The 24,161-nt window shown below is 43.3% G+C and overlaps 1 protein-coding gene across 1 annotated transcript in view; it reads left to right on the top strand.

Annotated features, from left to right (window-relative positions):
- The first annotated feature begins 3,187 nt into the window (after window positions 1-3,187).
- The window catches only part of Synpr (synaptoporin), a 319,444-nt gene continuing 298,470 nt past the window's right edge, over window positions 3,188-24,161 (top strand). The window contains exons 1-2 of the mRNA XM_038349891.1: window positions 3,188-3,205; window positions 3,339-3,404. Of these exons, the coding sequence (XP_038205819.1) occupies window positions 3,188-3,205; window positions 3,339-3,404 (84 nt within the window). The remainder of the gene's footprint in view (window positions 3,206-3,338; window positions 3,405-24,161) is intronic.

The raw sequence follows: 24,161 nt of genomic DNA, 5'->3' as shown, positions 1-24,161 counted from the left end.
GACATCTGTGGAATGTGAAAAGAAGCATCTGACAATGTGCCATTGTAGTCTAAGCCCTTACACCCTCATTTGCCAGTTTCGCACGGTGGCTGGAGAACTGGAAAAATATGTCACCATATTAGCTAGGAGAAGTGTTGAGTATGAAGAGAGGTCTGAGGGACTAAGTACAGTAATCAGACTTCATTAGTGCCAAGTTCTTGGCTTAATGATCGCAAATGGACAATGCAGTCAATAAATCTTTCCTGATTTCAGACTTATAGGTGAACTCCTGAAAGTTACCTCTGGCTTGGTATGCTATCCATAGAGATGGAGAGCCGGCTGGGACGGGACTTAAATGAAATACAAGAAACAGTGCAACCCTCTGTGTGTAGCAGAAACTCAACTGATACTATCAGGAAAATTACCATCAACGAACAGAAGATGTTATACTCATCAACCTCATTGGCCAGTATGCAAAGAGCAAAGATTATGCTTTGGAGTGCAGGGACAATGAGGTCAAAGCGACCTAACGTCAATTCTTGTTTTCCCTACTTCACTGTGTGAAATCTGTTTAGTCAGCTGAGGTTAAATAGCAACAAAACCCTTAATATCTTTGGGGTCCCAAAGCATGTCTTGCTCAGCTTCCTGTTCACCACAGCTCAGCTTCCTGTCCACCACTACTCAGCTTCCTGTCCACCACCACTCAGCTTCCTGTCCACCACCACTCAGCTTCCTGTTCACCACCACTCAGCTTCCTGTTCACCACGACTCAGCTGCAGCTCCGTTCTACGCCGGCCTTCTGTGGGAACCCAGACTGACAACAGTGCCTCCATGTAAGTCTTCTCCCCCCCCCCCCAGTTTTTGGTAATCTAGGGGCCAAAGCCCGGCCCTTGCATATGCCAGGCAAATGCTCTGCCACTAGGCTGTAGTGCCAATCTCTACAAGGAAATCATATCCATCCTTTAGTGTCAGGAAATAAGTCAGAGGTTAGATTATATAAAATTCCCCCAACTTATCCTCAGAAATACCCATTGTCTCTGGAGGTCACATGACTGCTCCTGGACCAAAAAGGAAGGGGCGCACTCTAAGAGTGGATGGTGAGCACTGCAATCAGGACTTTTACATGTTCAAAGCTGCTTTGGAAAGACTCAATTATCGAAAGAATCGAAGCATGAAATACTGTCTTACACGGGCTATCTACAAAATCTACTAGAGTCCGCGAAGCACCTAGCTACAGTCAGTATCCAGTATTGTGTGTTCTATTTCATAGGCGAAAAGAAACAGGTTGGCTCATGTGTTTATAAACACGCAATCAGGACACCGAGTACCAAACACTTGATTATGCTCCACCCCTCCCACTAACCCTGCAGTTGCAGAAAGGCTTGTGTTTCAAGCGATTGTTTTCCATTGTTTCAGAAGCTCTCTGCATGTCGGAAGAGCAGCAGGAACAAAGCTGGGGCTGCAGATGGCGCAACTGGCCTGTTGGGGGGTTCCTACTCTTGCGATTTTGAGTTTTTCTTTAATAAAATCCATAGACAGGGTTGGAGGGGTCTCTCCTAAAAGCTCCCTTTCTTGCCCAATTTTGGACTGCTGTCTCTCCTTATAGACTGCAGACCATTCTTTTTTCTATATTCATTTCCCCCAGCCCTAACTATTAAATACACCCCTCACATATTTCGACACACTCCAAGCCTTTTTGGCAAATCTTTGTAGTAAACAGATGGACTCTTCTGTGTTGCCGGGAGACCACTTCATATGTAGAATCCAGTCCAAAGGGAGAAGAAAGGGCTGCACAGGGTGATGGACCTGCCCACTTCTCTCCCTTGTTCCCCATCTTCTCCTTCCTCTATGCTTTCTGCAGCTCCGTTTTTTAATTCAGCTCCAGCCCAGTGCTTGCAAGTTGAACAGCACTGAGCAGGTCACTTGCCCTCAGCGAACTCCAGTGTCCTCATCTCAAGACCGAGGATAACACTATTAACCCGTGGGTGTTCTGTGAATAGTTAATGAAATGACGGTGTCTGTTAAACTCTCAGCAAGGTGTTTCCTTGATTGACAGAACTCCATTGTTGCTGCTGATTATATGCAGCAAGGTTGACCCATTAAGGTGTGGGGGTGAGCTACTTCTCATTAAATTCTAGGCAGAGCTTGACTCTGGTTGGGGTGGAAACTGTTTCTTATCTATCAGTATTTTGGAAAGGTTCATTTAGGGGATTGACACGAGGTTAAAAGAGATCATATAGGCTTGGAATGTCCTTTAAATACGAGGCCAGTTTAGTTCTTCATGTATTGGTTCTAATCCCATCTGTTTTCTACTTTTAAAATAAGGCGAATTTGCTACGGACCTCATACATGGTCTGGAAGATTACCTAGCTGCCTGGTACCCAGTGCTATAGCCAAGATCAATTGATTTCAGTTCCTACCACTCTATGGTGACCACCCCTCACACATCCCCAAACACACATACCTGTTTCCATCTCCAGTTCTCCCTCTCTCTTACCACCCCTGTCTCTCTCCAGTCTACACCCAAGTTTCCTCCCCCGTCCCTGCTTTCTGGAGGGGAATAAGCGGAGTGCTGTCTGGGGCTGGACCCCAGAGTCTGAAACTGTCTAGCCACAAGGAAGACTTTCCATGCAGGCTTTGGGAAATGATTAGTCTGAACGATGCTTTCTTAGTCATAGAGAAGCCACCAGAATGAATGTGAAAGCATGTCTCTACTGACAGTGGGTGTTCTTTTCTTACCGGAAGCCCCTCGCAGCGGACAGCCTTCTCGCTGAGGACATGAGCTTACTGTGGCCAGCCAACAGCCCCCAAAGTTTCCCCGGAGCCCAGAGCTGCGCGCGCTGGGCCTGGACCAATGTGCGCAGGTTGTGCCTAGCCCACCCGGACGCCCTCCCCGTGGAGCGTGCGGCTGGCCAATGACAGCCCGGCCCCGACGGCTTGCCTTTCTCCCCTCCCCTGTTGCTGCTCCTTTGCCCACTCTGCCCCGCCCACCCCTCCCCGGCTCGGATTGCCTCCCGCCTTGCTAGCTTCCCCGAGCGCACAGAGCAGCGAGCCTCTGCGAGCGGTCACCCGCTGCCGGCGCTCTCAGCCAGCCTCCCGGGTTAGCTGCTCACGGCCTGAATTGGCTTCTGACCCTGGGGACCGTGGGTCAGACGAACTTCATTCCTGAAGGGAACCGGCGCGGGAGAAGACATAGCAAGGGCGAGCCATGGACCCTGTGAGCCAGGTAGAACTGAACAGGGCGGGCAAAGCAGCTGGCCTAAGGTTGGGGAACGCCGGGGACCCTGACACCTGGACAGGTGTCCACAGTCCCCGGCTCATACTTTTTTCTTTCTCTCCCTTGTCTTATTCATCCGTAGTTGGCGTCGGCGGGCACCTTTCGGGCACTGAAGGAACCCCTTGCCTTCCTGCGAGCCCTGGAGTTGGTGAGTAGCTGGGAGGCAGCAGCTGCCAGGTGGAAAGAGGTCAGGTGGGGCGCTTTCTGCCCGGGTCTGTTCACAGCTTGGGGTTCAGCCTCCTTCAATCCTGCCTGCTCTCGAGCTGCTCGTCCGTACGGGGATGCTAGGTAGGGTCGAGGTCACACTAGGATTCCAGGGGGAATATGGATGCATTTGTTCAGGAGCTAGAATCATCTCCCTGGGAAGCGTTCTGGCCAGCAGGGTCTGGTGGAGGGAACGGGAGAGGTGGGAGGGAGAAGAAGCCTCCAGGGCGCCTGGCCTCTTCCCTGGTTCCCTGTGAGTCTGAGGCTAGATGGGGTAGGTATCCAGGAACGCTTGGATGAAGAGCTGGGAGGACTTGTCGTAACTGGAAAAGTTGGTCAGCACTGGGACAGCTTCTGTTCTGGACCGGGATACTCTGCTCTGAGATCACTGATATGCTGGAAGCTCCAGCTAGACAGAGGGCTACTCCAGGAGGCTTTAGAGAGAGGACAGTAGAGCGAGCAAGGCCTTCTCTACCGTGGATACTCCTCTTGGATTCTTCTGGCTTTTCCCAGACGAATCCTTGATCAGCTTTCTCCCAGGGCTGGGCTGTGGGAAGTTATATCGCTCCTCTGGTTCGTTTCTGCTTTAAAAACCCATCTCAAGAGTCCTATGTAATTTGTCTGTAGACAGGAGCAAGACACAAAAATGGTTACTCACAAGGCCTCCTGAAGCAATGGCAGTGCTGTTGGCTGGACTGATAGTTATCAGGAGTGAAGTCTGTGGGTCACACATTTCCTCTTGCTAGGAGCTCTGCTAGTTCAAAGCCCGTCATGTGGCATTAATCACAGGCACTAACACGGACTAGCTAGGAAATTATGTAAGAGCGTGTTCAGTGCTTCAGAGGCAGAGACAAAGAGTGTGTCTGGATTTGACTACATGAAAGTGTGACACATGTTTACATTATAGTCTTGGTAATCACACCTGCCCTGTGCACTGATGGGAACAACAGTGCCTGATTGGATGATCAGTTTAACCTCTTCAAGAAAGTTCTTTAAGAAGGCTCCAGCTGCTGGCTTTCAGTTGGCTATTCTGATACTATGTTTCCCTTATGGGCGTGTGTGTGTGTGTGTGTGTGTGTGTGTGTGTATGTGTGTGTGTGTGTGCGCGCGCGCACCAAGGCAGCCACGGTGCACATGTGAGATCAGAAGACAATATGAGAGTTAGTTCTCTCATTCCACTTATTTAGACTTCTGGGATGGAATTCGGATTGTCAAGTTTGGCAGTATGGACTTTTAGCTGCCGGGAGCCTCTGCCAACCTTAATATTGTTTTGTTGTTGTTGTTGTTATTTATTTGGTTTTGTGTTTTTCCTTGTTGTATCACAGTTGAAAGATCTTTTTTTCTGCTTCCTTAACCTCCTGCTTGAATTCTTTTACTTAGCCATTTAACCAGCACTTCTTGTGGAGTGACTTCTTAAAAACCAAAAAAGTATTTTAGTTGCCAGCTTACTTGACCCCTGAGTTCAGAAGCGTGACATCACTTTCTGATATAACCTGCAACTCTCCTACATTGTCATTCTTGAAGGAATTCTTGCCCCTACTCACAAGGTCTCTGCAGATAAATTTTAAAGCCTGGCCAGTCTGGGAGTTTGTTTGGATCACAGCCTTCTGGACACCGAATCAGAACATGAGGAAGCCGTTCATCCACTGTCATTCTGAACAAGCCCCTTTAGGTAATTCTCAGATGCGCCAGTGCTGGCGGAATACCACTCTGGGGTACACGCTACCTCTTCTGAACGAAAGAAAACACTGATATTTACCTCCCTTTACCTCTGTGAGCGCCATTCACATTTCGCTCTTCACGTTCCAGACCTAGAGAAAATGTTTGTCTTTCCCTCCCCCCCAGCTGAAGTGCTAGCTCCTCAAAAAAGCGTGTCTCCTACCTTTCCATTTGTGCCCCTAAACTGAGTTACTGATCCCCCACATCCCTGAGCTTCTGTTACTTTAGCCATTTATGCACAGGAAGCATCATCGCCCTGTATTTCATTTATTGTGGGTTCCTTTTATTGAGAGTGAAAATTACAGTACTGGGCAGAGGAAGAGTCAGCTTATACCCATGTGTGTGGACAGAGGCATGTGGAGCCTCTCTCACACACATGCACACACACACACTCAGGTGATGACAGTAACATCCGGTGGAAGTACAGTCTCCTAGTACAATAGAATTTGTCCTGTCTCTGTCTCTTTCACGAGCCTTTCAGAACACTTGGCAAACAGCAAGTGATCAGAAAAACTGTCCATTGGTAATGACCGTGCGTGCGCTTAGACTATCCCAGTTCCTCTGTTTCTGTAGACACTGAGACAGTGATAGGAAGTGGCTTTGGGGATGAGTCTCCAATCTTTAAACTATAATCCTTTTCAGCATTTATGCCCTAGGAATAAAACTCCACATAGAGATATCTGCTCCATAGGCCACTTGGGTTTCTCTACTAAATCGCCTTCAGTTGGATAGCTGTTGCATCAGAGATTTCTCTCTCGGAGTTCTGAAGGTGGGGAGTTTCCACCAAAGGCTGGCAGATTCTGTGTCTGGCAAGGACTCACTCTCTGGTTCACAGATGGCACCTTCTCTGTGTCCTTATCTACCCTTTGTAAGGGCACTCATGCTGTTCACGAGGGCTCTGTCCTTGGGAATGACACACGTCTCATCTGATATTGCCATTTGGGGGATTAGGTTTTAACGTGTAAATGTTGAAAGATACATGCACCTCTAAACCACAACATTATGTTCAATAGCATCTATTGCTATACCTTTTGCAGTGCAAAGAAATGGAAACAGCTAATAAATCCATGCAGAAAAATACCCACGGGTGTAATTTGTATAAATGATGGAAATATACTACCATTAAAGACAATCATGGAGGTTGAGGCCTGTAATCCCCATTGATACAACTATTGTCAAGAAACGAATCCATGCATGGTGGTGTACAACTGTACTCCAAGCAGTACGGAGGCTGAGGCAGGAGGATCAGCATGGGATACACAGTGAGAGCCTGCATTTAAAAAAAATTCTTAAAAAATAGAAAATAAAGAAAATAAGCTTTTCTTTCTTTTAAAAATAGGTCATAAAGCTTTAAATGGAGAAGAACAACACTCATTGTGTTAATCCAATTGTAAATGATGTGCTCCATCAGATGTTCAGGGTACCTGCACAGCGCAAGATGCTATTTACAGAAAAGAAAATACTCTGTGTGTGTGTGTGTGTGAGAGAGAGAGCTATAAATAGTGATTTTTTGACAAGATATAACTTGCTAGTCAGTAGTAGAGAATAAGCCATGAAAATCAAAATTTTAGGCATATCACTTATCTGCATTCATATGTGTGAATGATCCTGAGGAACTCATGTTGTAAGTGGTTTTCCTATGAATTTACCTTTGAACCAGTTGGTTTCCAATGGCACCCTCTCCTTTTGGGCTAATAGCCCCTGGGAAGCTATGTGGAAGATACACGTGTGTATGTTCTTTCCTACGAAGAGCTTGTGGATGAAGTCAACTTGAGGCCTTAATATTGTAGAAAAGCATGGATGGAAAAGCCGTATTCATTTTCAAACATCTCCGGGAAAGACTTTCCCATCCTTGGTCTCCACTTAAATGAGGTCAGGGGACTTTCACCTTCTCTTCACAGCCAGAGGTTCAAAGCGCAGACCCGACTCCAGTAGTCTGTTTCATTTTTTCACAGTTGGAAAATGATGTGCTATGAATTGCTTAACCTGCTATTTGGAAGTGTTACAGCTCAACTTATCCTGTTTTTATATTTGAAAAGCTATGCACATATTGTCTTGTCTTCTACTGGCTTTTCCTATTTTGCTACGTTACACTGCAAGTAGGTCCCCCAACGTGTGCAAACACATTGTTCCCCCAATGTGTATGAATACATTGTTCCCCCAATGTGTGTAAACACATTACCTCTTTCTTTTGGTGTCTATAAAATCTGGGTTTGCACCGTGGAATTCATGGGAAGTGGGAAGTGGGCTCAACATGTTCATGTTGCTCAAGATACAATAATGCTTCAAACACTAGCGCTGTTGGAGCAGTACTGAAGGACTACTTCCCCCTGGTGATGTTGTATGGCTTGACTAGTATCCTAGCGCTATGCCATAGCTTGACTAGTCCTCTCGCACTATCCCGTGTGGCTTGACTAGTCTCTAGCACTATGCCATGTGGCTTGACTAGTCCTCTAGCACTATCCCGTGTGGCTTGACTAGTCCTCTAGCACTATCCTGTGTGGCTTGACTAATCTTCTAGCACTATCCCGTGTGGCTTGACTAGTCCTCTAGAGCTATCCCGTGTGGCTTGACTAGCCCTCTAGTGCTATCCTGTTGGCTTGACTAGTCCTCTAGAGCTATCCCATGTGGCTTGACTAGTCCTCTAGAGCTATCCCATGTGGCTTGACTAGTTCTCTAGAGCTATCCCGTGTGGCTTGACTAGTCCTCTGGCATTACACTGCATCTCCAGATTCTGCCCTTAAGGAATCAACTTGCCCAATTCCTCTAATCCTTATCTCTGATAGATATATTTTTATTATACCATGTCTACTATTTATGACTTCACATTTTTATCCTAACCTTTGTTTCTGACCCTCTACCTCCCCAATGAGGCCAGTCCGTCCAAAAATATATGTAGTCTATTTAGATGGTCACACTAGCATTTATATAATCCATTCCAAAAGCTAAATTCTAAGCTTTGTTCTTAGAGAAATACCACACGTCTATCTGCTTCCTTGCTATCAAGAGATATCATGTGTGACTCCTGTTATTGGTAACAACCGATGGGTACCTATAGCACAGCATGATACACTGACACTCTGGATGAGAGAAGGGAGACAATCACATTCCTCTACAAGCTTCAGATGAAGGTACATCTCATGTGTCATGTTGTTCTGTAAGACATCATTTCACCTTGGGGCTCAGGGATGCTAGCTAACTCATGGAGAACAGAGCCATTGGAAATGCCACAGCCAAGACTTTGCCAGCGTCACTCCGACCGGATCCCTCTAAATTCTACAGCCTTCTTCCTTTCATGCGGCAGGCCCTGGGTATCTCTGGTCTCAAAGTTTCAAAGAAGATTTAAAAGCCAATGCTGTCATACTTCATGTTGCCTATCACTTCCCTCAAGATAGGTATTTGAGATCTTTTCTTGAAAAGTCAAGGAATGTCTGCTTTTAGAGAAAATTCAACAGATATCTGTTGTCTTTTATATTTGGTTTTATTTTCTGTTCATTATTAGTTAACCAAGCAAGTTTTAATTTAAAATCATTTTTCAACCTAAAATGTCCACAAAAATCTTTCATGATAAAGCCAATGAGTCTAATCACATCGTATGATCATTCTTTTGTTTTTACACACAATAAACAACTCCTTCCCCCTCTACTATAAACAAGATGGAGAACTGTAACATAAAACATCAAAATCCAGAGTGGCAGTCTTCCATTAAGGGTCTGATGAATCTAAAGCTAAGGTAGTATGTACTTAATGATAACCCTCTCACCTCTGACAAAACTGCGTTCAGTTGGGGTATGAATGAATACATGTGTGATGCAAAGCAACACCCTAGAATTCAGCCCCCGAGCCTGCTCTGAGCTTACTGGGGCAGGTGGCGTAAGGGCCTGTCAGAACAGGAGAAAATGAGGGAGTAGAATTTCTCCGAGAGGACTCCACTCTCTCCCTCTCACAGGTGAAGAGTGAGAAGGAAAATGGTCATGTATTCGGCTTTAAAAATTCCAGCTTTACAAGATATGTGTGCGCAGGACCGTGAGCTCCCTCATCTTTGTCTCCGGTAGGCTGTCTTTGACTTCTCCTGCATTTGTGCCTATCCTTGTCCACCAGCTCAGCCAAATCAAACGGGAATGGCAAAAGTCATCAGGGCAGCACAGATGCTGGACAAGGATCCAGCAGAGCTGAGCCGTGTGTTGGCTCAGTGTCACTTTTGGCTTTGAGCTCCTGTGTTGCATGCTTGGGGGATTTTCAGTGTTTGTATTATTTGGGGATATTGGATCGATGGGAAATTACTTATGAATCATTTGTGTCTTTTCCCAAGAATACTTCTTCTAATCTCTCCAGGAGAGTCCTAAGCATGCTGCCCCATCCTGCTTCTAGGGAGATATCCTTATCTATTTGAAGGTTTTCCTTACACCTTGGAGGTTGTGACACATAAAGTCAGAGGTCTCATTATGAGGCTATGCGACATTCTTTAAAACATCTGCTCTTGTACTGTACTTACTCAGGAACAAGATAATGAAAACAACATCAACTCTAAAAGATCAACAAGATTTCGGTGGGCTAGAGGATTTGGCCACAGATCAGATTGCAAGCCTCTTCCCACTGCACACTCGGTGATTACATGGCATGTACAGCAAAAATGTTAGAGTAGCCAAAGTTACCTCTGCCATACACAGGGACTTATGTTGATGGGCAAGAAATGATGTGGAAAGGTGATAAAATAATGAGATGTCAGGACCTCCCTTTCTTAGAAAAACTAGTTCGTGCAGGCCTACTGTGATGTCTCATGACCAAGGAGCAAAAGAATGACAGGATTAGACATATAAATAAATTTTATAAAGATATAAAATTCAAAACATTATACTATGTCAGAAACTGAATAATAACTGTAGCAGCTTTGGCCTGAGGGTTTTTCCTGGGCACTCGGACCATTAAGAGTTAATAATACACTCTTGGGCATGAAAATCTGCCCAAGCTGGTTTGGAGATTGTCTTAATATCTAATGTCCTTGAAGCCACAAGAACTGCTAGCCCAAGAGAACAGGCTACTGTCTGCCTCTGGATTCTTAAAAATTGGGTTATGGGGTTGACGCATAAAAATAATTACAAAAGATAACTGTTTATCAGTGATGACTGAGCTTGAGGGAACATGATTACAAAAGATAACTCGGTTTATCAGCCATGACCAAAAGATATGCAAGAGGAAGTGAAACACGTGTCCAAAACCAAAAATGATAGGATCTCTGTTTTGGAACGACATGAATCTATCTATGCTCAATAATTTCTGTATAAATAAAGAAGTGCCCCATGGCTGGTCAGTCGAGTTCTAAGACTGTAGCCACAAGCATGGCCTGGCTCACTCCTATCTGGCCTGTTCCCTGCCTCTGCTCTGGAACCTGTCAACCACAAGAGCATGTCACCAGCAGTTCACAGTGTTAGCTCAGCCTTCATCTACGAATGTTTCCCACCTGCGCATCAGAGAGAACGCCTCTTTCCCGCGTCCCCACGGTGTCAGGAATTTTAAAGGAAATTATGCTTGTCAACGTCCACGGTGGCAGAGCGAGGGTTGTAACAAGGAAAGGTGGTGAATAGCAAAGGGCTGTTGGATGGATGCTGTGCTGAGGTCTGAGGTGTGGGAGCTTGGGCTCTGCCCCCCACCGGGCTAAGACCTTCTTTCTTCAACAGCCTCCACCCTGAAACCTTTGCCTCAGCCTCCTCAGAAGTTACAAGAGTGAGGGATGACCGGACTGGAGAGATGGCTCAGTCAGTAAAGTGCTTGTTTTGCAACAATGAAAACCCGAGTTGAATCCCCAGAAGCCACGGCAAGAGCCAGGCATGGTGGCATGTGCTTATGATCCTAACAATGGGAGTTGGAGACAGGAAGATCCTTGGGGCTTGCTCTTCAATCAAATCAGCCTGCTAAAGCCGATGAGTAGCAGGTCAGGGAGAGATCCTGTCTCAAAAGTAGAGATAGATAGATAGATAGATAGATAGATAGATAGATAGATAGATAGATAGATAGGTAGATAGATAGATGATAGAGAAATGATAGGTAGATAGGTAGATAGATAGATGATAGATAGATAGATAGATAGATAGATAGATAGATAGATGATAGATGATAGAGATAGATGATAGATAGATAGATAGATGATAGATAGAGATAAATATATATAGATAGAGATGATAGATAGATAGATAGATAGATAGATAGATAGATAGATAGATAGATAGATAGATAGATAGATAGATAGATGTGAATGGTGCTTAACAAACAAATCTGGTTTCCACATATGCACACCATTCATGGGCACATACTCATACACATGCACACATGCATGGACACACAAAAGAGAAAGTTGAGACTGACTCATCACCCAAACACTCACACAGGAGGGAGTCCAGATCACCTTTTTCCTCTTCACACTTGCTGGGTATTTGGAGGCCCCGTGATGGCTTCTTGATGAGCAGGTAACTTTCTCACATTCCAGCTTCTCTGTTTGGAACACTCCATTTCCCTTTACCCAACCCCAACTGGGTAGTGAATTATTTTTCATCTGGGTGTCAACATGGATAGGAGGCATTGCTGGGCGAAACTGACCTCTTAAGAGAGTCTAGAGTGTACTCCCCAGTGGTGTATTTGCGTTCCAGCCAAAGCACACTGTGGTGTGCTCATCTGCTCATTCTAAAAATGTAGTGAAGCTCTCCGTGGTCAGAAGGGCTGACTCCAAGAACATCTGCTAACCCTTCCGTAGCTCCCAGGCCCTAGAGGGTTACTCAGTATTAGATGGAAAAAGCAAACAAAGGGAGGAAGGAAGAGAGAAACAGAATGGAGGATGGATGGATAAATTTTGGAGAACACAGACCCCTCAAAAAATCTGTTGTGAAAGATTTTAAGGACACTGTAGAGGTATATATTATCACTATAGAGGTATATAAGCTATCAGTCTTAGCTGTGAAAGAGATTAACGCACCAACAGTGAAATGTGGAGGAAAGAGAGTATAGACACTCTCACCAACTAGGAATAGATGAGAACCCTTATAAAAACAACAGTAAGAACTGAAATAGGGCCAGGCTGCGTAGCTCAGTGTTCAGTGACCCAAGCAGCAAGAGTCCTTAACAAGGGGGCTGCCATTGCAGTGTTTTTAGACACAGTTCTGCTTGTGCTGCCCGGTATTTATTCTACATGTTTCTTACTCATTCTAACCAGGATTCGCATTCGACTCCCTGCAAGATAGAATACAAATTGCCTCAGCTGGTTCTTTTTTTCAATTTAACCCAACTATCAACCCAGGTCATATCATAAGCCAATAAATGAGTGTATAGATTCAGTGCCCCTTTTGTCTGTGTGTGCATGTAGTATATGTGCCTATGTATGTGTTGAATTTGAGTGTGTTTGTGTGTGGAGTGTGTATGTCTTTGTATGTGGTACACATGCGTGTGTAGTGTGTGGGGGTGGTATGTGGAGTATGTATGTTTATGTATGTATTGTGCTGTGTTTGTGCTTGGTGTGTATGTGTGTGTTTATGTACATATTGTGTTATGCTTGAGTGTGTTTGAAGTATATATATTTATGTGTGGAGTATGTACATTTATATATGTACTGTGTAGTGTTTATGTGTGTGTATCTGGTGTGTGTGTAATATGTGCATTTATGGATGTATTGTGTTGTGTTTGTGTATGGTGTATGTGTGAAGTGTGTGTGTCTTTGTGTGGAGTATGTGCGTTTATATATGTATTATGTTGTGTTTGTGTGTGGAGTGTGTGTGTTTGTGTATGTTCGTTGATGTGCTAGAAAATAGGAAACGTGTCGAACTATCATCGGCTTGCCTCACATGACAAGTGCTGTCTGTCTCATGAAGAGCAGGGATTATTTGATACACAAAATCCACCTGAGGCTTGAAAAAATGTGGGTTTGATTCCAATCAGCCATGTGCTAGAGTGCTGGCCCTTTTTAATTTTTATTTGTTTTATTTGATTTTTGAAGCTGTGGTGTCCTCACTGACCCACTGAAATCAAATGGGTGTTGTAAGTGTCACATCTGTCGCTTACTTGTAAGGGTTAAATTTTAGCAAAACCTCCCCAACGTCTGGTTGGTACCACAGCTGTGGGACTGGACCTGGGGAAGACCTGGTTAATGCTGCTGCTGCATTTACAGTTGCAGTGAACCCTCTCCAGACTTCTAGCTCTGTATAAACAGTGTGCTCAGTGTTATACTGTCACTGCTACGTCAGTGATGTGTGTGTGTGTGTGTGTGTGTGTGTGTGTGTGTGTGTGCATGTGTGTATGTGTGTGTGTGTTTCTATTATCTTCCCACTGGAAAAGGTGCACGGTGAGATGACCATAAACCATATACCGTTAACTCTAATATATGCATGCAAGCAGTTTTCCAATTGCTGTGCATGGTTTATTTGATTTTATTATATTCTGAGGATTAATTAACAACCTTGTTTATACATGGAGTGGTCAAATCGTTTGCCTGAGGGCATACAATTAGGAAGTAATAAAGGATGTGAATCTAATCAGACACCAGACTCCATGTCCTGAATCATCTTTCTGAACGCTCTCCATTAGTTGAGACTCCTCATCCCTACCTAGATCTGGAGCATCGCTGACTTCCCCATTGACAACAATAACAGAAAAGGCATGCATCTATACCTGCACTTACCATATACTAATAATATGCAAGACTTTAGGAATTTAAATTTTTTCTCCTTGTTCTTACTACAGTTTTCTTTCTACTGTCAAATGAACCAGAAAATAAAACAAAATTTAAATGCTAAGTGCCCTCAAAATAGCTTCAGGGACTTTCTTACTGCTCAAAAATTATTCTGGTTTCTTCAGAAAATTTTATTTATCTTCTATATCTTATAGAATATTCATTTACTAGTCCACTCCTTAAAGAAATTTAAATTCAGAAATCTGTTATGGACATATGCCCAGGAAGACATCTGGGGAATTTAAGAACTCTCTAGCTACTTAGCAAGATTATAAACATGTAAATCTTTGGATGTTTGGGAAATTACTTAAGCCAAGTGTGTTCCATCGTTGATGGTGGGGAATGAGTGAATTTTGTCTGCTTCCTGTGTGTGTGAGAACCATGGTTCCTTAGGTTTGTTATCTGGAGGATTTGTGTGCCACATAAGAAGACATTCCTCTGTGGTGTTAACAGGAAGTGCTCATCCACCCATCTGGTCGATTGTAGACAGCTTGGCTCTGCTTTTCTATGATGACTTCACTCGAGGCTTTTGCTTGTACCTGATAGACAGGTGCAGATTGCTGACAGCTGGAGTCTTTCCTGAGACAGAGAGCCCGAGTTACAAAGGGACAGGGATTAGATTGAAGAGGGACTCTAGGAAACTGGCAGGTACTGGCCCGTGATCTGAGTGAAACAGGGAGAACTTCAGAAACACTGCATCTGGAAAAGGAGGTGGCTGGCCAAGTAGAGATTATAACATGATTTAGAATGTGCCAAGAGGCCAGATGTGGTGGCACATGCATTTAGTTCCAGAACCCAGAAGTCAGAGATGGGCAGACCTGTGAGTTCGAGGCCAGCCTGGTCTATAGAGTGAGTTCTAGGTCATCTAGTGATCCACAGTGGTACTCTGACTCAAAAGAAAAAAGAGAAAATATGCTGGATTTGGAACCTTTCAACTTTGAGCTAACCCACCAACCTTGGATAAGTTAATGGACAATCAACTTCACTGAGCAACTTTCTTGGGGATTTTCACCTACATTGAAGATGTATTAAAATTTAATATAACAGCTAGGAGTCTTTGAGCAAACTCCCATATCAATTTTTGAACTATAAAGTGGAATGGGCATTTAGAATACAAAATTATTGGATTAAATGGACTGAAAATATATGAATGTTCCCATTCAAAGGCTCATTGATGCTGACTGTCCCTACATCGAGAAATTAAAGCTTGCCTGGGGATGCAACTTGGTGCTGATACACATATCTAGCACTGCCTTAATCTCCAGCCTTGCAAAACACAAAAACAAAAACATCAAAGCAAACACAGGCTGAGGTCAGGAACCTGGGAAATTTTCTATGGGGCAATACCCCACTGACTGCTTTTAACGTTCATCTGCTACCACAGTTCTGTGGGGGAAATAGGGAATGTGTGTTTTCATCTGTCATAGTTATGAAATGAAGTTTGTTCAAGAACCGCCACTGTCAGACGTCTCAATTTCTCTATGAAGCTATTGAAAGAAAAAGCACAATTATTCATGAGATCACCAGCATCACTCGGGTTTATATTTTAAACTTATTTTAAGGTATATATGCACACTGGTGAAATGGCCCAATGGTTAGCAGCATTTTTTGTATAACCATGAGGGCCTGGGCTTTGGTCCTAGCACCCCAGTGACATACAAGCCAGATATGGCCTTGTACACGCCTGCAACCACAGATCTATGACTGGGAGTGGAAATGGGGACGTTGCCGGGGCTTACTTGTTGCCAGCCTTGACATTAAAAATAAAACCTTCACAAAATACAAGCACCAATCTACTTGATATATTTGGTAGTATGGCATGCCTGAGAGAGGCAGGAGGTCATGCAGAGTTGCCTGAATGTCCTGCTTGGTCGATCACCAGATGTATTACTGAGCCAACAAACTTTAGAAGACCACTGCAAGACTTGAATGAAGATGGGCTGCTGAGTGGTACAACTCAGAGAGCAATAGAAGAGGGTGTCCAAGGCCCTCCTTTGGGCTCTGCACACAAACCCAAAGGAGAATGCATTAACAGAAATGTGTTTATATGCTAAGCACACACACATACACACACAGAGAGAGACATGTGCAACACTGACTTTCAAAAGAACAAACAGGGCAGCTATGTCCATACTAGATAAAAAATAAAAATTCCAGTGCCAGAAATGGGTCACTTCTTTTGAAGTTATTGAACAGTGAGGTCGCCGGAGCTCTAGACATTGCAGGACACTGCTGTTGTTCTTTATTAACCACAAGCACTTGGTGGGAAGTTGTTATTGCTGAAGATACCACACACTGGAGTCATAGAACATAATGAAATCAAGTCAGTATACCTGGATGTTTCCTACCTAATAGCCCTAATAGCTTTCTTAGTGCCAAGAGGATGCAAGCTAATGGAGGAAAAAAATAATCAACAATTATACCCTGCTATAAACTCTGCGCTACAACAATGGCAAGCTAGCCACTCCCTGATACAGTTGTGGTCAGAAACATGATGGAAGTCACCAAACACTCTCTGATTAGACTTAAGTCCTGTTTCTTATGTTGAAACTCATATCTGGAACTATTGTCAGGGAAAGAAGCTTTGGCTGTGTATGTCATAGGTTCTAAGAGAGAGCCTACCGCTATGATTTGCTAAATAGACATGGTAATAGACCAGCTCCTAATGGTGTTTCACTGTCCCCATTGATGAACACATCTTTCGGACATCATCTGAGAACAGCTTCTCTTTACAAGAGATGGTGATTAACGTAGAGACCCACAACTGAAGGCAGAGAGTAAGAAAAAGAAGAATGCTCAGATTTAAAGGGAAAATATATACCATACCCTCTCTCCCAAGGCTCTTCGAACCTTTCAGAAGATGGGGGTAGAAAGAGTATAACAGCTGGAGACGGTGGATGGCTTCAAGGAAACACCGTCTAGACACAAGAGCTGCACACGCAAACTCACAGCATACAGAAAACCTGTGCAGACCCAAACCAGACAAAAACCTAGCACGTAAAGAGAAGTTGGCCACACAGTCTCACCCCTGGCCCTGGAGTGAATGGTAATTACTAGTTGCTGGGGAAGAAAAAGCATCCATTTTCTCTAATGTTATAGCCCCCATAAATGGACCATGTTTTGGTGGAAGAACACACGTCCAAGAATGTTTGGGCATCACACATTGTGATTGAAGGGTCTTCAAAAATAATACAAGCAAAGTTGGGTTGGGGACAGGGAGGTGGCTCTGGGAAGAACTGGCAGTAAACATCATTGAAACATTATACCAAGCTCAAAACCCTCAAAGAAATCATAAAAATGTAAAAGATGATCAAGTGGTATGCCTCAAATTGACAGAGCGTTGAACTTCAGCTACCTCGGCAGAAGGTAACGTGTTTAGTAACAGAAGCAGGTAGAGCTGAAGAGTAAACATTGTTCTTTACTTTTCTCACCTTCCAACATGTACTTCGGCCCAGCCCATCCTCATCCAAGTCTTCCAGTGGCCTTCTAAAACACACCGGTTCATAGTGCAGCCTGTGAGTGGCCTAGCACGACCTTCAGCCATCCCCATGCAACCACCTGCCTCTCTCTTACATGCCGGGCTGCCAAACATACCAAGTAAGTAGGCTGGTGCTTGCAATCGAGAGTTAAGTGGTGGTGGTGGCTCTGCTGCCCATGGTAATTATAACGATTTTATGTACTCATGGTATGTTTATTAATTAAGATCCCCCAAATAAGCAAAAACCAGTAAGTAAAAATCACCCAGTATTTTGCTGAGAGCTAACTGAGCTAATGTTTTGAAAATAGACTTTAATATACTTTTGCATACACATGCATTTTCCCTCCGAAACGATATGCTAATTTTCCAAGCCTGTTCTGTGGAACCAAGTATAATCATGTACCACACATGAGGGTTTCTTTTTATCAATAACAGTTGCTAACCAGGCTGTCACAGTGGTGACCTCATAAAGCTACAGCACAAAGGACATGTAGCTGCCTTAGTCTGTGTAAGCAAAGCAGCCTATGAAGCCCAGGGATGGTTCACCCAAGGATGCATGTTTCTCACAACCTATTTCAAGCATTAAGTGATGCCTTTTTGCATCACAGACAACAGAAATCTCCAAGTTCTAAAAGCCCAAGAGTCTAAATCCTTTCACAGTTCATGAGGAAGAATCTGAGCTGTCCTCTTCCCCCAAATCCTAGTGCTTTGGTGACAGTCTTTGGTGTTCCTTGAGTTATGGATAATCCACCCTTCTAGTCTCTCTTCTTTTTTTTTTTTTTTTTTTTTTTTTTTTTTTGGTTTTTTGAGACAGGGTTTCTCTGTGGCTTTGGAGCCTGTCCTGGAACTAGCTCTTGTAGGCCAGGCTGGTCTCAAACTCAGAGATCCGCCTGCCTCTGCCTCCCGAGTACTGAGATTAAAGGCGTGCGCCACCACCGCCCGGCTTAGTCTCTCTTCTTTCTATGACGTGTGTGTGTGTGTGTGTGTGTGTGTGTGTGTGTGTGTACATGATACCAATCATACTGAATTAGGACTTTACTCTCCAACTGTACTCTGGAACACACAAATCTGATAACTTTGTCTGCTTGACCTTGGTTCCAAATAAAGACACATTCTGAAGTCCCAGAGTTAGGATTTTGTCATAGGAATCTTTCTTTGAAAGTCGCAAGAAGGCCCAATGCCCTTCATAGTATTTGAGTCTTAGAATAGGGACTATGAGCCACCTGCTTTATCTCTTTAACATAGTGTGAATTGTGGTTCCATGCTTGCTACTAGATAAAATGTCTCTCTCCATAACTTCAACATCTGTATACTGTGATAGTGTGCGCTTGTTATTGAGATCACTCACTAACCCATTAGTTAGTTTTCAAAAGCATATTATACTCTTCATAAAACCTGTGAATATCCCTGTGAAGAGTCACACTTCCTGTGCCTCTAATACACTTAATTTGTTTTTTTTTTTTAAATTTTGCATGTACCCATGTGCTCGTGGAGACTGGAAGAGAACATTGTTTTTTATTCTATCTCTCTCTATCTTATTCCCTTGAGTCAGGTCTATCACTGATGAAGCTGGAGCTAGGCTGTTGATTCTCTTTTCGCTGTACCTCATCGTGCTTGGATTACACACACACACACACACACACACACACACACCCTATTTTTAACATGGGTTCCAATGATTCCAAGTCTCAAATTCTACATGCATAGCAAGCACTCTTACCCACCAATGAATTTCCCTGTTAGCCTAGTTTTTAGTTGGAGTGTCTGGCTCAAAGTACTACATATTTTAAAGATATTTGAGAAAAGAACGATTCAGTTGCCCCCCAGTATTGTGGTTCTGGAGAGATCGTTTCCAGTTACACTTTTTTTTCTAATATAATATGAAGTTTAGTTGAATCATTGCTTCTTTAATCTTGCACTGAAACTGTACATTCTTCATGAAGATTATATTCTGGCTTTAATTTGGAAATACATAAATAAACAGAATTGATTTATAAAGCAGTAGCCACAGCTGCCAAACTCATGCAATTATTCACATGGATCTTTATGTAAGCTGCTGCTTTTGACTTTCTGGGTCATGGTATGAGTCCACTATCGGAAATTATTTAGAGCTTTATGTCCCGACTTGGCCAGACACAATTGTTGTCTATCAGAGACACAAGCAGACATGTGTGTGATTTTGCTTTCAGAACACAAAATAATTTCATACTGTATATTGAAGTTTAGATCATTCCAGTTTATATTTTTTTGTATTGCACATTAAACGTACTTATTCCAATTATGTCTGATTTTATATTCAGGGATAGCCTAAGCCTCAGCCTGTATTCAGGGCATTTCTGAAACTGCAGCTGGTATGTATGAGCTCGAGTCAGACATGCACAATTCTGTAGTGAGAATGTAGAATCATGGTTGTTTAGGCAAATAGTGGAAAACTTTCAGAAAAACGAGAGAATTGGGTGTTCCTGGATTTTCTGTTTTGTTTTCTTTTGGCTGTATGATGGAAAAATTATTGAAACAGAAAGAAAAACAGAAAAAACCTCTCAAATCATTTTCTTTCTACTAAAGACAATAAATTTATCGTTGGCTACCACCACTCTAGAGAAAGTGGGACCTGGGAGAATGGTGCGGATAAATGCAGCAGACTAAAGTCTCATGCAACAACTAACTTCATTTAGAGTGTCAGACAATTTATACTTCAAGGGTTCAGAAAGGTCACATGAGTACAGTTCAAGTGAGTTGAGGCTGTGAACATTCTGAGTAACAGTAGCAAGTGGCACCAGGCACTCTGGAGCAAACCCACTCCTCTCTGCTGTGCCTGGGAGGTACATGAAAGCATATTCCAAGAACAGTTCAGAAGAAGCTGAGGTCATATGACTCTTGTCCTGTTTTCTTGGTGTACTCACATGAGCACTTGGAATTCTCACCACATAGCTCCATCCCTGTATTGTTTTGACAATCATAAACTATCCTATTATAAATGAGAAATGTTCAATAATGAATTCACTTAAACAACTCTAGGAGAAATGGTAATCTCTCCTCAAATGGATGATTCCAAACTTTCTCCATAATGCTAATGTAACTTTCCAATTCATTTTATAAAATTAACATAACTTTGAAAACAAACTAGCAAAGATAATAAATTATAATATAGTATTATTAATCAATTTATAAATAAAACCCTTTTAAATATAAGCATGTCAAATGTTGTATCATATGAAAAGTTATGATGTTAATCCACTGGGTGAGAATAAGAACCCTACCACAATTTTTGAGCCAAATTTGAAGCAAGGTCTATTAAATACTGGCCAGCTCTATGGCTACCGGCCAGGTCTAGACCTGGGATTCCCAGAGTATGTCACCAACTTACATTAGCCAGGGGCTCATAAACTCAGAACTCACAAGACTATATATATTTCCTGCCTTCATCCAAGTAGGAGCATGCATACATTCTGATGTACTTCCTGTGTACGTACCTCCTACATACATGTGATCATACACACATCTTGTGCAGTTGGGCAACCAAGCTTGTTTACCAAAGTGAAATTTATCTTGTTATCTTACATCAACAGCCCCCAGCTTTCCAGGAAAGAGATAGAAGTTTTGGATATATAAGCATTGCCACTGTGATCAGTACTGAAATCTACATTGTAGAAAAAGTACCTAACAAGTATCTGTAGAACAGCTGGAGTAGATGCATGCCTTTGAATCATAGCTAAAGCTATGACTTTGAATTCAAAATCATGAACATACTCTCCTCTGTCCAGAGAACTGGGTATAAAGACTGGACAGAGGTATTTTAGCTTGCTGAGAAGCGCTTTTAAATGTATGCTAAGAAGACAGCCAAAGAAAATTTAAAATCTTGTCCATGTGACTAATAGTAGTATTCAATGATTTACCAGCTTTTCAGAGTTCCATTAATCAATGTTAAAACTCTGAGCATTTGCAATCTTAGCATAACAATAGCATAGAGTGGGGAAAGAAATCTGAAACGTTTCTCATTAACTTAAATCATTTTTCTTAAAGCTTTGTAACCTGTATTTATACACCTTATAACATTTTCCTTAGGCCCTGACAACTTACTTAAGACTGAAACTTTTTCTTTCCATCCAATCATTTACCATGAGAAACGTGGTTGATTACTGACAGCAGTGATTGCAAACAAATTTCTTTAAATAATGCAATAGTAAAAAGTTACATCTGAAACCTGTCTGTCCTTTCATATGAAGCCTGCTAGCAAGGCAAACCTACCTGCCCTTCTCAGCAGAAGACCGAGTGGCTCTAGAAAATGAAGGCCATATTTTTACATATGAAATGAACTAACAAGGTAGCTGCAGCCTTGGGGATAGAGTTTCTTCCTGAAGTTGCCAAACTCACAGAGCTACAATTAGCCATCAACACTATCAGAGATCTGAGAAGGAAGAATTATAGCAGGAAGTATAAACCAAATAAACTCTGTATCAATTAAAATGACAGAGACTTACCGGCTACCTGAATGATTACCAAGTAGGCTCCTGCAGTCTTTATGGCTTCATTGGGGGGTAGGGCAGAGGTCCTAGGTCTTTGACTATCCACATAGAACAGCATTATATCTTCAATTGCCACAAAGGACAGGATAGGCCCTCAGCTGCCAAATGGAGAGGGTCTGAGAGATTTTCCTGTGATCTAGAAACTTAGGAGTTTCAATTGTCCTACCTTGACTTAAGTAGAATAGGACCATCAATCCAACAGTATCCACAGTTTGTGCAGGGCTTTGGCAGAAGTCAAGACAGGAGACAGTTTTTCCCAATGGTTAGCGTAACCACAATTCAGGTCTATACCCCAACTGCCTTCTTCAGAAACCTTACGGTTGCCATTAGGATCTGGTATTTCTATTTCTTGGGTGAGGAAGGAAAAGAGATTGTTCTCCACAAGGCCTCCAGTGTTTATACACATACAGGCAAATTAGCAATTCCATAGTCGAGAGCAATCCTATCAGGCAGGCATGTCACAGGATCAGGAAAGCAGGTAAAGGAGGCCTCTTACATCTCAGAGGGGGAGGCATGGCTGTGAAGCTCCCCGGCAGATATCTGGAGGATTAAGTAAGGATGGGACTTTAAATTACTCCAAAGTTCTAAGAAGAAGTTTTTGTGCACTAGCTGTTAGGAATAATCCTAAAACAAGCCTCCCCACCAATGCAAATAATTCCAATCAGACCAGATTAGACCGAATCAGTGCCCATGTTTACTATGGCAGGCTGGGAAAGCATGGCAGGGCAAGGGAGAGGGAGCACGCAAACCCCCAAAACCTCATGTTCTTTTTCTTGGTGGCAGTCTAAATAGCCTGTGGAAGTAGTTCTGACCCTCCCTGGGAAGGGGTCAGCTCTTGGCAGGCTTTTCCAGAGGTGGAGTCCCCACCAAGGCAACTCCCAGGGGGAGGGGTTTGAGATGGAGCTTTCTGCTCCATTAGTGCTCCACTGGTGCTGGAGGATGAATGCCAGGGGCTGGGGTGATGCTTTCAATCATCCCAAGCTCCTTGGATATAGGGGTGTCAGAGAGCTGGGGTCTCACTCCCAATCAAACACTAGCTACCTTTCCTTAGTGTAACAAGTCAAGCTAGAAGTTTATGATTAATAATTGTAGAAAATGGAGCAACACAGTTGTGCTTTCTGGCTCCCTTCCTCAGGGACTGGGAACACATCGCTGGTAACCACAGAAACCTGTAGGCCTGGAAGGGAAGCAAAAATGCTTGATTTGCAATAGTGTCCAGCTCCCTGAATTTCCTTGCAACTCCAGCTGGGTGTCTGCTGACACCCAGGTGCAAAGGAGTTTCTTTCTCTAGGACTAATTTAGCAACCCAAGCTTTTTCCTGTATCTCTAGGGGTAAAGGCATAAACAGTTAATATCCTGGGCTATGATCTTATGTTGATTGAAACCAAGATTAAGGGTAAATGCAGAATATTAATAGCTGGTTAGGGTAGAGCAAAGGCCAGTAGATTACACCTTCCTGAGTCTTCTGCTAGAGAACTCAGGGCCACCTAGACATACTGCCTGCTTAGGGCTTCTTTTTTGGTAGATTTGACTGTGAGAGCAAAGGTCTGGCTAAGTGAATGCTTTCACATGCTGTGGGAGAAGGTGTCCAGTTGCCCGTACAGAAAAAGTCAGGTTATCTCAGGAAATGACTGCCAGGATATTATGGAAGGGAGAAGCGCCACGAGTTTACCAGACTGCTACAGAACTGACAGTGACTATCCTAGAGACAAGTGTTCCCGAAGCTCTGCAAGCTGGGCTGTCCATATGGGATATGTTATACACTTCCAGTGGGTCTGTCTATTGGCCTGTCAGCTGTATTTTTGCTGGATAGTCTTGGGGTTTGTGACCGCTCCTCCCTCAGCAGCCCATCCAGACTGTCTTCTAGGCTCCAGCTGGCCACATTTCATTGAAGATGTCATCCCTGGTACCCGTCATGTGGCACCAAGAGCTTCATAACTGCTGAGGTCTCCATTGCAACTAGGTTGCACCTCCACCAACAGCCTCCCTTGGGCTTTTCCCGGGAATGACAGTCCTGCCACACAGTGCCAAGCCTGGGGTGTTCTTCATGATGCCTTCCTGCCTTTAAAACCAATATCACCTAAGTGACTCTTACATATTGCAAAGTTTGACTGCCAGTAAGAGATGTGTTCTTGTTTTTTTCAAATTTATTTATTTTTATATGCATTCATGTTTTGCGTGCATATATGTTTATATGAGGATGTCAGATCCCTGGAAATGAAGTTACAGACAGTTGTGAGCCGCCATGTGGTTGCTGGGGATTGA

The sequence above is a fragment of the Arvicola amphibius genome, chromosome 12, assembly GCF_903992535.2.
Source record: "Arvicola amphibius chromosome 12, mArvAmp1.2, whole genome shotgun sequence".
NCBI lineage: Eukaryota > Metazoa > Chordata > Mammalia > Rodentia > Cricetidae > Arvicola > Arvicola amphibius.
Note: the sequence above shows the minus strand (reverse complement) of the source record. Positions and strands in the feature narration are given on the sequence as shown.